Consider the following 15,157-nt stretch of genomic DNA (forward strand, 5'->3'; position numbering starts at 1 on the left):
TTGAAGAATTCTGTCTAAAAGACAAACTTATTTATTATCATTTTTCATAAAGATCTGGTTTTACATAGATTACTTCAATATTCTTTTTCCTAGTTTCCCCAACTCCAAGAGAGCAGAATGAATACTTTGTACAAGAGTAATTTTACTCAGCATATTTTAACCCATAAAATGAGGCCAGGGGAAAAAGAAGCCAATCTACCAAATTTTCCATTTTGTTCTCCTGGGTGGGGGTGTTCTGAAGGTGCTTCATGTATAATAATTTTTGTGCAGTTAACTTTAGAAGGTTATGGATACCTGTATTTTTTGTCAAAAGAGTTCAATGCCTGGACAGTGGGACCTTTTTAAAACAAGACATTCCTTGACTGTCACAAACATCGAGGGCCTAAGGGCCTGTACTGTGCTGTAGTGTTCTATATTTTACGATAACTGCTTATTTACTGCAGAACCACAGACGGCCCCTGCCTGAGTTTATGACTGTCAGGTTGCAGCTTCTGCTTTTACCTGTAACTTCAATATGTCCAGAGATTCTATTAACTTAGCTTTGATGACATTTTCCAAGCACTCAGTGATACATGTTCCTGAAAAGTCTTAGCAACTACCAAAGCCGTTGAGATTAATGAACAATAAACTTGGTGTTTCTTTTTATCATTTTATAATTAATACCACCCTATTTCCCAATTAAACATTAGCACTGGATATCCCTCTATGATTCCTTCCTTTTATATTATGACCAAGGTCAGAAAAGAGTTTTGTCTTTTTCTAGTCCCACTACTTCACTAGTCACAACACATATTTATTTGTTTTATCTTGTTTCTGAAAGAGAAAGCATGCAATTGGCCTATGTTATAAATTAATTAAAAAGATTCATCAACCAGGTTCCTTTAATAAACACAAAACAAATGATTTTATTATAAACAAAACATTTAAATGACAATGCAAAACTGATAACCATACATAGCTGATCATATGGTGGTATGAAAATATAAATATTTATCCCTTTAAATAATCCAAGACGCACTAACAACCAAGCAGACCTCTCTACAAAGATTCACTCTGGGGAAAAAAACACTTTTAGCCAATAAGTCTTAGTCATTGACAACTTAAATAAAGGATACTGTATGGAATGTTTAAATAACTATCAGTCTGGCAGTCAGGCCCACAAACATGCATTTCACCAAACACAAAGCAGATATCTTAGGAATCAGAGCCAAACAGACTCAGGGATTCTTCTGTGCGCATTTTAGGAGGGAAATCACAGCTTAGACTGGACAAGGGATCCATCACCACACTGCACCCATAACAAGGACCTTTTCAGAAACAGCTGGTAAGGTCTTTTCCTTCCCAGGCTGGCTGGCCACTAACCGAAAAATCTAAACACTTTCCAAATCAGAAGCTGTAACCTGACAGTCCTAAACCCAGGCAGGGGCTCTGGAGTAAACAAGTACTTATCACAAGACATCTTCCTTTCAGGAAATGCATTTTTAAAAAATTCTTTTCATTGACCTATAAAGAAAAGGCCAGGTCTCCCCATACCTTCAATCTCAAGATCACAAAAATTATAAATACGAAGCATCTTCATAACAATCATTAATAATGATGAATTAAATATCATGTTATTAAATATTACATTAAAGCATGTTTTCAGCAATAAGACAATTTCTGACATAGCTGTACAAGATTTTTAATTAAGAATATTATTTTCTCTTTAAAAGATTCAGAATTTTAACACAATTCATAGATAAAACAACACAGTCACTAGGATTATTTGAGACAACCAGAAACATTCAGACAACACACTGGGATCTTCTCATTATTTTGTACGTTTATCCATGATCATATTATGGGAAGGGATAACACAGAACAATAGGCTTTAGCAGAATAATTAGCACGGTTGTACAATTAGGGCGGGAGATATAGATGTTTAACAATTACCATTGGCAGCCTGTCAGCGAGTCTTGATGGTGGGAGGTTCCTGGATACTTTTAACTTGGCTACAACTGAGCATAATAGCTCCTGGTTATTTTTAGGTAGGTGATTGAAATTGGTGTCAACTGGCTCCAAACGATGTCCTTTCTATGAACAAATTTCCTCCAGAAATTGAAACTCACAATAATTCAGACGACTGGAGAATAGGAGTTTTTAAATTTTTGATCAAATTTTACTGGGCACACAGATTTCTACTATCGGCAACCTCCATTTGTAAAACTAGACCCCAAAAGTGCCTTAATTAGCCAGTATGGAGAAAGTTACTGGCTGTTTTATGTGCCAAATATTTAACCTATACAAAAATGGTTATACACATCATCTTTGGAACAAGTTAACCATGGAACAGTAAACAAATGTATTTACTGATATTGACTGAAACAATTATCCACCCAAACTGCTCCCTGTCATTTCTCTTCATGGAAAGTTCAGAAAAATCAGAGCCGAGAATATCTTCAAGCAGTATTGTTTCATGAGTTGCTGAAACGTGAGGTGATGCCACAACACACAGCTGATGTATTGTGCTGGATTGAGCCACAAACTCACTGAGAAGGCAATGTGTGGATTTAAGGAGCCTAGGAAGAATGCAAAATATTGGACTATCTGGTATCCCAGAGACTAAACATCTAACTCTGGTGAGGAAGATTGGTAATCTGAGTTGGCAGAGTTCCAAACAAGTCTATCACTTTAAGGAGGTCCTCACCCATCATAATTTTGTTCTGGAAGCACAGCAAGTTGGAGATGGGCAGCCACCAAGTGGAATGTCCACCTCCATTTACTAGGACATCTGACCAGCTGAAATGATGAATGTTGAAATAAAAATGAAAACAAAACTGCAGATGCTGATGAATGTCTACCACTTGCTAACTCCATGCCCTCTCATATTGCCCATGCCCCCTTCCTTATCCCTTCCATGTCCTCATGGGCATCCTCTATACCCATTCTCCTAATATCCACTTTATATAGAACCAATGAAATATTGACAAGTGTTTGAAATGTTCCTAAAAATCACACAATGGACAGAGAGTTTGAGAAGATTCCTTGGGGAAGAAAAATGCTTAATTTACAATCTCTTAAAGATGTAATTCTCGACCTTGGCCAGGCATTTATAATGAGACAATCTGGCAACGATAGCAACAAAAACAGACTGAACAGAGGGCATCATTACATATACGTGGCTAATCCATTTAGATGCCAGTAAGGAACAGTTAGGTAACTGCAAACGTGAGGAAAAGCTATGTTTGATCAACATTTCTACTATCTGTTTTGAAGTCTTTTCACTCATTGTCTATGTGTTACTTAGATAAGATTAAGAAGTGTTGAACGGAGATACATTTCTAGCCTTGTTACTTTAAATGGCTGTGATTGATTGATAGCTGTATGAGAAAATAAGAGGGTCAATGCAATTCATGGGAATGTTGAATGGCTGCACTTTTTGGTTGATGCCTAAAATTAGGATCTACCATAGTTTATGACTCTTCTGGCAGGCCGTGAACCATACTGACTTAGAGAAGGGGCCTAGGTCCACCAAAATTGTGGTGTTTAGTGGGTGGAGTTTGAAATGTCCATCTCCACAACGAAGCTGGTGAAGACTGATGTATCGTATTTGGGCTGGCTATTTGTACCCTTACCCCATGCCAGTAATGATTGTTGGAAATGGTGTGAAATATACATATGTTGTGGTGGTGCTAGAATTCTGGAATTAGCCTTGCACACTATTTTTAGATGTCCTCTCAGGGAAGAAGATGGACCAAAAACAGACAGACAGGCTAATGCAACAAGTAGCAAAAGGATTGAACTGATTGAGGAAGAGGCAATGAACTGCGTAAATAAGTCCTAGAGTTACAGGAAGTTTTGATATTTGATATAATGATCATGTTACTGAGAGCCATGCTCCCTGGATCTCCATTATATGGAAAAGTATTTGAAATTAGTGTATTAAAAATATAATCATTGTAAGACCATACCAAAATTGAAATATTATCTAACTGAGCATTTGCATGTAATATAGAAGTACATTAAACTGATGATAGTATTATTGCACTAAATGGCCTTGCATGATAATTTGCAGAGTTAATATTCATTCAACCATGTCTCCATGTTCCGTAGCATTAGATGTGATGCCATGGTAATAAAATAATTTATAAGTGAATAACTGAAATAAAGTACAATGGCTCTGCCATACAGTGATGGGCAGAATGCTATACATGACAGCATGCAACACTTGAATGTCCAGGGAACCTGATGGCTTAATAGCATAATATTTCTTCGCCCAACTTGATGAGCTACCAATAACACACATGGTTCTGAGGGAAGGTGCCACTCAATTCTTGCAGTAAAACTAATTCCATCAGTTTCACATCATTCTTTTATTCACATGTTGGGGGGAGCAGTGATTCTGCCAATCTGTACTATGAATCAGCAGTTCTACAGGATCTGCAGCATGCTTTGCTGTAATACCAGTGGGAACACAGATTGACTTTAATTGCCAGTACACAATTAGTCCCAAGTTGATCTTGACAACTGTCATCTGCGGAACAATAACAGCAATTGTTAGCATCTCAAGAAGCTGTTGTTATTTCTTTTTGTCTCCATTCAAAAATACACCGTTTTAAAATCGATGTGCTATATCATCTTGAAATTTGATCTTCTGATCACTACCCTAAACAGTCAAATTAAAAGCTGAACTTTAAGTGTAGGATGCATTAACTATCACAGTGAACAAGTCAGATTCAGATTATCAATCTAATAACAAACAGGTGAGAAACAAGGGGATTAACATCAGTACAAAATAAAATCACTAAATTTGTTCTGTATATTTCTTCTCAATGATAAATACCATGCAGAATCCCACCAAGATTACTTTCACAGCAGCTCCTTCTCAAGTTACTTCTAAAATGAAGCAGGAAAGAAATAGCAATGATGTAGGAACATTATCATCTTCAAGTTCCCCAACAAATAGACATGATTCTGACTAGGATATGAATTGCTGTCCCTTAATTGTTACTGGGCCAATATTTTCAAAGTTTTTACATAGTTACAGTTGTACGTCCCTTCACAGCAAGGAACAGTAATGTTTCAAAGGGAATTCTCTCCATAAATCAGCTTTACAGGGCAACTAGGGCTGGACAATACATTTGGTTTGGTTCATAATGCCTATACCCTTGGCATATACATCACTCTACCATTACAATCAAACCAGGGGGTCAACCACAGTTCAATGGAGAATGCTGAAGGGCGAGCCAGAAACTACACTAAGCATGCCTAAAAATGAGGCAACAACCTGGTGAAGCTACAGAACTACTTGCATGCTAAAGAGCATAAGCAGCAAGTGAGGGGGCATTCTGGCGAAGTTTGCCAATGATACAAAGATAGGTGGACAGGCAGGGAGTACTGAGGAGGTGGGGAAGCTGCAGAAAGATTTAGACAGTTTAGGAGAGTGGTCCAGGAAATGGCTGATGAAATTCAACATGAGCAAATGAGAGGTCTTGCACTTTGGAAAAAAGAATACAGGCATGGACTATTTTCTAAACGGTGAGAAAATTCACAAATCAGAAGTACAAAGGGATCTGGGAGTGTTGGTCCAGGATTCTCCAAAGGTTAACTTGCAGGTAGAGTCTGTGATTAAGAAAGTGAATGTAATGGTCTTGTTTATCTCAAGAGGGTTGGAATACAAAAGCAGCGATGTGCTTCTGTGGCTTTATAAGGCTCTAGTTAGGCCCCATTTAGAATACTGTGTCCAATTTTGGGCCCCACACCTCAGGAAGGACATACTAGACCTGGAGCGTGTCCAGCGGAGATTCACACGGATGATCCCTGGAATGGTAGGTTTAATGTATGATGAACGGCTAAGGATCCTGGGATTATACTCATTAGAGTTTAGAAGGTTGAGGGGAGATCTAATAGAAACTTACAAGATAATGTATGGTTTAGAAGGGGTGGATGCTAGGAAGTTGTTTCTGTTAGGCGGGGAGATTAGGACCCGTGGGCACAGCCTTAAAATTAGAGGGGGTAAATTTAAAACTGAAATGAGATGACATTTCTTCAGCCAGAGAGTGGTGGGCCTGTGGAATTCATCGCCGCAGAGTGCAGTGGAGGCTGGGATGTTAGATGCCTTCAAGGCAGAGTGCAGGGAAGTGGTGTTGAAATGCCCATCAGCCATGATTTAAATGGCGGAGTGGGCTTGATGGGCCAAATGGCCTTACTTCCATTCCTATGTCTTATGGTCTTATGATAGACAAAGCTAATCAAACCGACAACCAATGGATCAGATCTAATCGGAGTCCTGCCACATTGAGTCGTGAATGGTGGTTGACATTTAAATAATTTACCGGAGGAGGAGGCTTCATAGAAATCTCCATCCTCAATGATGGAACATCTTAACACATCAGTAAGAAAGTAAAGGCTGAAGCATTCACAGCGATCTACAGTTAGAAGGTTCCTAGTGGATGATCCATCTCAGTCTCCTGCAGTGGTGCCCAGCATCACATACACTGTTTAAATCCAAGGTGCACACCAAGTGGAATGCTGCAAGACATAAACTACCATTTCAAGTGTGTGTCGCAACTGCCTTTTGGAAGGTGATGGCTGAGGAAGGGAAGCTAGCACCCCAGTTTGTGAACATGATCTGAAAGTCCTGAAGGACTGAGTTGAGGGGAAGGCTGCCTTTTTTATTAAGGACCCCCAACAACAGACCATGACACCACGTGCTGCCAGTGTGGATGGAGATAGCCACCTCATAATTTTAGATGAAATGTACAGCAACTGTTGTAAGCATGTCAATGGCATCTGTATTCTGCAAACATAAATGCCATCATTTTCTCTTTGCTACTTCACAGTGACTCTAACTCTAGACCAAGTCTATTATTCTCACTACTGCACGAGACATCTAGCCTCAATAGCTCTCATTCACATCTTCCCAAACTATAAACCCTGCCCACCCATTGAGCATCTACTCATTCACTTTGCATACTTCACCACAGTTCCTGTTCTGGCACTGCCACCAACAGCTCTTCAAGTGCTTTCATTCACTCAATCCCTCTGTTTGTCCCATTACAGGAGAAAACTTTTCATATTAGGTCGCAAAAGGCAAAGACAAGTAGTTCACATTCATCTCTTCAGAATTCAATACTACCAACTACCAATTTGCAGAAGCCTTCCAACAACTCATCTGCTTCATCTTCAACCACAACAGCTTCACCACTGACGACCAGTTCTTCATTCAGACACACGGACCAGCCCTGGGGACCAGATTTGCACCCCAACATTTTCATGCACAGGTTCAAGCAAGAATTCTTTGATGCCCAGAACATCTGACCAACACTATATGCCAGATACAGTGAAAACATTTTCTTCCTTTGACCTCATGGCAACGAATCTCGGAAACAATTACATAGTGATATCAGCAAGTTACATCCCATTATCAAACTTACGATGGACTACTCTTTAGAATCAGTCTCCTTTTTGGACACGCGCATCTCCATCAGGGACAGACATCTCAATACCTCACGCTACCACAAGCCCACGGATAACCTCATGATGCTGCACTTCTCTAGTTTCCACTCGAAACATAAAAACAGCCATCTCCTACGGACAAGCCCGACACATACACAGGATCTGTTTGGATTAGGAGGAACACGAAGGACACCTGAAGGTGTTGAAGGATGCTCTCATTGGAATTGGGTACGATGCTCAACTCATCAATCCCCAATTCCGACATGCCACAGTGAAAAACCCTAATGACCTCCTCAGAAGACAGACATGGGATACATTTGATAGGGTACCCTCCATTGTCCAATACTTCCAGGGAGCAGAGAAGCTACACCATGTTCTTCGCAGCCACAAATAATTGATGACGATGAGCACCTTGCCAAGATCTGACCCACGCGTCCACTTCTCACCTTCAAACAAGTGCCAAATCTTAAACAGACCATTGTTCGCAGTACTACCCAGCCTTCAGGACAACATTGCCCACAACAATATACAACCTGGTCATGGCAACCTCTGCAAGTCCTGTCAGATAATCGACATAGATACTACCATTACACATGGGATCACCACCCACCACATGCACAGCAGATACTCATGTGACACAGCCAAAGTAGTCTCTCTCATACACAGCAGAAAACAATGCCCCAAGGCATGGTACACTGGTGAAACCATGCAGACGCTAATGACAACAGATGAATGGATATTGCGCAACAATCACCAAAACAAGGATGCTCTCTCCCAGCGGGGGAAGACATCAAAGGTCAAGGACATTCGGCATCCAATCTTCAGATAAATGTTCACCGGGGGGGATTTCTCAAGACACAACAATGCAAAGTTGTTGAGCAGAGGCTGATGGCCACATTCAGTGCCCATGAGCATCGCCTCAACTCGGATCTTGGGTCATGTCACACCATAGGTGACCGCACCACACTAAACACATCGCGCGCGCGCACACACACACACACACACACACACACACATCCTCGTAAATCTCCTCTGCACCCTTTCCAAAGCTTCCACATCCTTCTTATAATGCGGCGACCAGAACTGTACACAATACGCCAAGTGCGGCCGCACCAGAATTTTGTACAGCTTCAAGATAACCTCTGGGTTCCGGAACTCGATCCATCTATTAATAAAAACTAAACACTGTATGCCTTCTTAACAGCCCTGTCAACCTGGGTGGCAACTTTCAAGGATCTGTGTACATGGACACAGAGATCTCTCTGTTCATTTACGATACTAAGAATCTTACCATTAGCCCTGTACTTTGCCTTCCGGTTACTCCTACCAAAGTGCATCACCTCACACTTGTCCGCATTAAACTCCATTTGCCACGTCTCAGTCCAGCTCTGCAGCTTATCTATGTCTCTCTGCAACCTACAACATCCTTCTTCACTATCCACAACTCCACCGACCTTAGTGTCATCTGCAAATTTACTAACCCATCCTTCTACACCCTCATCCAGGTCGTTTATAAAAATGACAAACAGCAGTGGACCCAACACCGACCCTTGCGGTACACCACTAGTAACTGGTTTCCAGGATGAACATTTCCCATCAACCACCACTGTCTGTCTTCTTTCAGCAAGCCAATTTCTGATCCAAACTGCTATATCTCCCACAATCCCATTCCTCCGCATTTTGTACAATAGCCTACTGTGGGGAACCTTATTGAACGCCTTGCTGAAATCCATATACACCACATCAACCGGTTTACTCTCATCTACCTGTTTAGGCACCTTCTCAAAGAAATCAATAAGGTTTGTGAGACACGACCTTCTCTTCACAAAACCATGTTGACTATCCCCAAATCAAATTACTCTTTTCTAGATGATTATAAATCTTATCTCTTATAACCTTTTCCAACACTTTACCAACAACTGAGGTAAGGCTCACTGGTCTATAATTACCACGGTTGTCTCTACTCCCCTTCTTGAACAGGGGAACCACATTTGCTATCCTCCAGTCATCTAACACTATTCCTGTAGACAATGACGAGTTAAAGATCAATGCCAAAGGCTCGGCAATCTCCTCCCTAGCTTCCCAGAGGATCCGCGGATAAATCCCACCCGGCCCAGGGGACTTATCTATCTTCACCCTCTGAAGGATTTCTAATACCTCTTCCTTGTGAACCTCAATTCCACCTAGTCTAGTAGCCTGTATCGCAGTATTCTCCTCGACAATATTGTCGTTTTCTAGAGTGAATACTGTCGAAAAATATTCATTTAGTGCTTCCCCTATCTCATCTGAGTCCACACACAACTTACCACTACTATCCTTGATTGGGCCTAATCTTACTTTCGTCATTCTTTTATTCCTTAAATACCTATAGAAAGCCTTAGGGTTTACCCTGATCCTATCCGCCAACAACTTCTCATGTCTCCTCCTGCCTCTTCGGAGCTCTCTCTTTAGGTCTTTCCTGGCTACCTCGTAACCCTCAAGCGCCCTAACTGAGCCTTCACATCTAATCCTAACATAAGCTTTCTTCTTCCTCTTTACCAGAGATTCCACCTCCTTCGTAAACCACGGCTCCCGCGCTCGACAACTTCCTCCATGCCTGACAGATACATACTTATCTAGGACACACAGGAGCTTTTCCTTGAATAAGCACCACATTTCTAATGTGCCCATCCCCTGCAGTTTCCTGCCCCCTAAATCTTGCCTAATCTCATCATAGATAATAGGAACTGCAGATGCTGGAGAATCCAAGATAATAAAATGTGAGGCTGGATGAGCACAGCAGCCCAAGCAGCATCTCAGGAGCACAAAAGCTGACGTTTTGGGCCTAGACCCTTCATCATCAGAGAGGGGGATGGGGTGAGGGTTCTGGAATAAATAGGGGGAAGGGATGGGTGAGAGGAAGAACAGGTTAGGGAGGCAGAGACAGGTTGGACTGGTTTTGGGATGCAGAGGGGAAGAGCTGGGCTGGTTGTGTGGTGCAGTGGGGGGAGGGGACGAACTGGGCTGGTTTAGGGATGCAGTGGGGGGAGGGGACGAACTGGCCACATTAAGCAGAGGTTCACCTGCACATCTGCCAATGTGGTATACTGCATCCACTGTACCCGGTGTCGCTTCCTCTACATTGGGGAAACCAAGCGGAGGCTTGGGGACCGCTTTGCAGAACACCTCCGCTCAGTTCGCAACAAACAACTGCACCTCCCAGTCGCAAACCATTTCCACTCCCCCTCCCATTCTTTAGATGACATGTTCATCATGGGCCTCCTGCAGTGCCACAATGATGCCACCCGAAGGTTGCAGGAACAGCAACTCATATTCCGCCTGGGAACCCTGCAGCCTAATGGTATCAATGTGGACTTCACCAGTTTCAAAATCTCCCCTTCCCCAACTGCATCCCTAAACCAGCCCAGTTCGTCCCCTCCCCCCACTGCATCCCAAAACCAGTCCAACCTGTCTCTGCCTCCCTAACCTGTTCTTCCTCTCACCCATCCCTTCCCCCCATCCCAAGCTGCACCCCCATCTACCTACTAACTTCATCCCACCTCCTTGACCTGTCCATCTTCCCTGGACTGACCTATCCCCTCCCTACCTCCCCACCTATACTCTCTCCACCTATCTTCTTTTCTCTCCATCTTCGGTCCGCCTCCCCCTCTCTCCCTATTTATTCCAGAACCCTCACCCCATCCCCCTCTCTGATGATGAAGGGTCGAGGACCGAAACGTCAGCTTTTGTGCTCCTGAGATGCTGCTTGACCTGCTGTGCTCATCCAGCCTCACATTTTATCATCTCATCATAATTGCCTTTCCCCCAGCTATAACTCTTGCCCAGTGGTATACACCTATCCCTTTCCATCACTAAAGTAAACAGAACAGAATTGTGATCGCTATCACCAAAGTGCTCACCTACTTCCAAGTCTAACACCTGGCCGGGCTCATTACCCAGTACCAAATCTAATGTGGCTTCGCCCCTTGTTGGCCTGTCTACATACTGTGTCAGGAAGCCCTCCTGCACACACTGGACAAAAACTGACCCATCTATAGTACTCGAACTATAGTGTTCCCAGTCAATATTTGGAAAGTTGAAGTCCCCCCCATAACAACTACCCTGTCTCTCTCACTCCTATCGAGAATCATCTTTGCTATCGTTTCCTCTACATATCTATAGAAAACTCCCAACAGGGTGACCTCTCCTTTCCTGTTTCTAACCTCAGCCCATACTACCTCAGTTGACAAGTCCCCAAACATCCTTTCTGCAACTGTAATACTGTCCTTGACCAACAATGCCACACCTCCCCCTCTTATACGGTCTTCTCTGTTCTTACTGAAATATCTAAATCCTGGAACCTGCAACAACCATTCCTGTCCCTGCTCTATCCATGTCTCCGAAATGGCCACAACATCGAAGTCCCAGGTACCAACGCATGCTGCAAGTTCACCCACCTTATTCCGGACGCTCCTGGCATTGAAGTAGACACATTTCAAACTAACTTCTTGCTTGCCTGTGCCATCTTGCGTCCCTGAAACTTTATTTCAGACCTCCCTACTCTCAACCTTTTCTATGCTCGAACTACAATTTTGGTGCCCATTCCCCTGCTGAATTAGTTTAAACCCACCCGAATAGCGTGAACGAATTTCCACCTCAGGATATCGGTACCCTTCTGGTTCAGGCGAAGACCATCCTGCTTGTAGAGGTCCCACCTACCCCAGAAAGAGCCCCAATTATCCAAGAATCCAAAACCCTCCCTCCAGCACCATCCCTGTAGCCACGTGTTCAACTCCTCTCTCTCCCTATTCTTCGCCTCACTAGCACGTGGCACGCGCAACAAACCAGAGATAACAACTCTGTTCGTCCTAGCTCTAAGCTTCCATCCTAGCTCCCTGAATTTCTGCCTTAAATCCCCATCTCTCTTCCTATCTATGTCGTTGGTGCCTATGTGGACCACAACTTGGGGCTGCTCCCCATCCCCCTTAAGGATCCCAAAAATACGATCAGAGACATCACGCACCCTGGCACCTGGGAAGCAACACTCCAACCGTGAGTCACTCTCGTCCCCAGAGAACCTCCTATCTGTCCCCCTAACTATGGAGTCCCTAATGACCACTGCTCTGCTCCTCTTCCCCCTTCCCTTCTGAGCAGCAGGGACGGACTCTGTGCCAGAGACCTGCGCCTCACTGCTTTCCCCTAGTAATCGTACCCCCCAACAGTATCTAGGTGGGATTGAGGTTCACAAGGAAGAGGTATTAGAAATCCTTCAGAGGGTGAAGATAGATAAGTCCCCTGGGTCGGATGGGATTTATCCTCGGATCCTCTGGGAAGCCAGGGAGGAGATTGCCGAGCCTTTGGCATTGATCTTTAACTCGTCATTGTCTACAGGAATAGTGCCAGATGACTGGAGGATAGCAAATGTAGTTCCCCTGTTCAAGAAGGGGAGTAGAGACAACCGTGGTAATTATAGACCAGTGAGTCTTACCTCAGTTGTTGGTAAAGTGTTGGAAAAGGTTATAAGAGATAGGATTTATAATCATCTAGAAAAAAATAATTTGATTAGGGATAGTCAGCACGGTTTTGTGAAGGGAAGGTCGTGCCTCACAAACCTTATTGAGTTCTTTGAGAAGGTGACCAAACAGGTAGATGAGAGTAAACCGGTTGATGTGGTGTATATGGATTTCAGCAAGGCATTCGATAAGGTTCCCCACAGTAGGCTATTGTACAAAATGCGGAGGAATGGAATTGTGGGAGATATAGCAGTTTGGATCGGAAATTGGCTTGCTGAAAGAAGACAGAGGGTGGTAGTTGATGGGACATGTTCATCCTGGAGACCAGTTACTAGTGGTGTACCGCAAGGGTCGGTGTTGGGTCCACTGCTGTTTGACATTTTTATAAATGACCTGGATGAGGGCGTAGAAGGATGGGTTAGTAAGTTTGCAGACGACACTAAGATCGGTGGAGTTGTGGATAGCGACGAAGGATGCTGTAGGTTGCAGAGAGACATAGATAAGCTGCAGAGCTGTGCTGAGAGGTGGCAAATGGAGTTTAATGCAGACAAGTGTGAGGTGATGCACTTTGGTAGGAGTAACCAGAAGGCAAAGTACAGGGCTAATGGTAAGATTCTTAGTAGTGTATGTGAGCAGACAGATCTCGGTGTCCATGTACACAGATCCTTGAAAGTTGCCACCCAGGTTGACAGGGCTGTTAAGAAGGCATACAGTGTTTTAGCTTTTATTAATAGAGGGATTGAGTTCCGGAACCAAGAGGTTATGGTGAAGCTGTACAAAACTCTGGTGCGGCCACACTTGGAGTATTGTGTACAGTTCTGGTCACCGCATTATAAGAAGGATGTGGAAGCTTTGGAAAGGGTGCAGAGGAGATTTACTAGGATGTTACCTGGTATGGAGGGAAGGTCTTACGAGGAAAGGCTGAGGGACTTGAGGCTGTTTTCATTCGAGAGAAGAAGGTTGAGAGGTGACTTAATTGAAACATATAAAATAATCAGAGGGTTAGATAGGGTGGATAGGGAGAGCCTTTTTCCTAGGATGGTGACAGCGAGCACGAGGGGGCATAGCTTTAAATTGAGGGGGGAAAGATATAGGACAGATGTCAGAGGTAGTTTCTTTACTCAGAGAGTAGTAAGGGAATGGAACGCTTTGCCTGCAACGGTAGTAGATTCGCCAACTTTAGGTACATTTAAGTCGTCATTGGATAAGCGTATGGACGTACATGGAATAGTGTCGGTTAGATGGGCTTGAGATCGATATGACAGGTCGGCACAACATCGAGGGCCGAAGGGCCTGTACTGTGCTGTAATGTTCTATGTAGTATCCAAAACGGTATCCTTACTGTTGAGGGGAATGGCCCCAGGGGATCCCTGCACTCCCTGCCGGTTCCCTTTCCGTCCCCTGACCGTAACCAATCTGCCTTTTTCTTGTACCTGAGGAGTGACTACCTCCCTGTAACTCCTCTCAATAACCCCCTCTACCTCACGAATGATCTGAAGTACATCCAGCTCCAGCTCCAGTTCCCTAACGTGGTTTTTGAGGAGCTGGAGTTGGGTGCACTTCCCGCAGATGTAGTCAGCAGGGACACTAGTGGTGACCCTTACCTCCCACATTCTGCAGGAGGAACATTCAACTGCTCTGACCTCCGTTCCCATTATTCAAAATTCCCAAAGAGACTGTTAAAAAATAAAGAGGCGCACAGAACCTTTTTTTGGGTTAGAGGAGGAGGATGGGTGGGAGACACTACCCGAGTAGTGTTTCGGGTAACGCAGCCACACAAATATATTACCTCACTTACTCAGCAGTACCGTGTCTGCTCCTGCTCAGCGTACGCTCTGCCTATTCACGAGCTAAGTTTTTAAAGCAGTGACTCACCGGCTTCCCGACAGGCCCCTGGTCCAACTTCCCACTCGCGCTGCTGCTGCAACCAGAAATGGAAAGCACCGACGCTCGAAGTAAGCTTTTTAAAGATTCAAAAGCAGTGACTCACCGGCTTCCCTCCAGGCCCCTGGTCCAAGCTCCTGCTCGCGCTGCTGCTGCAAACTGTTGAGCTGACGTATTATCCTACTCGAAGATCAAACTACCCTGCATCCCCTACATTTTACTGTCATCCATGTGACTGTCCAAGAGTCGCTTAAATGTCCCTAATGTATCTGACTCCACTACCAGCGCTGGCAGCACATTCCACGCACGCACCACTGTCAGTGTAAAGAACCCATCTCTGACAT

General features: G+C 43.7%; 1 protein-coding gene across 1 annotated transcript in view; it reads right to left on the reverse strand.

Moving 5' to 3' along the window:
- The window catches only part of adamtsl2 (ADAMTS-like 2), a 205,363-nt gene continuing 190,206 nt past the window's right edge, over window positions 1-15,157 (reverse strand). The window contains exon 19 of the mRNA XM_059638308.1: window positions 1-4,513. Within this exon, the coding sequence (XP_059494291.1) occupies window positions 4,395-4,513 (119 nt within the window). The 3' untranslated portion in view covers window positions 1-4,394. The remainder of the gene's footprint in view (window positions 4,514-15,157) is intronic.

The sequence above is a fragment of the Stegostoma tigrinum genome, chromosome 29 (genome assembly GCF_030684315.1).
Source record: "Stegostoma tigrinum isolate sSteTig4 chromosome 29, sSteTig4.hap1, whole genome shotgun sequence".
NCBI classification, from domain to species: domain Eukaryota; kingdom Metazoa; phylum Chordata; class Chondrichthyes; order Orectolobiformes; family Stegostomatidae; genus Stegostoma; species Stegostoma tigrinum.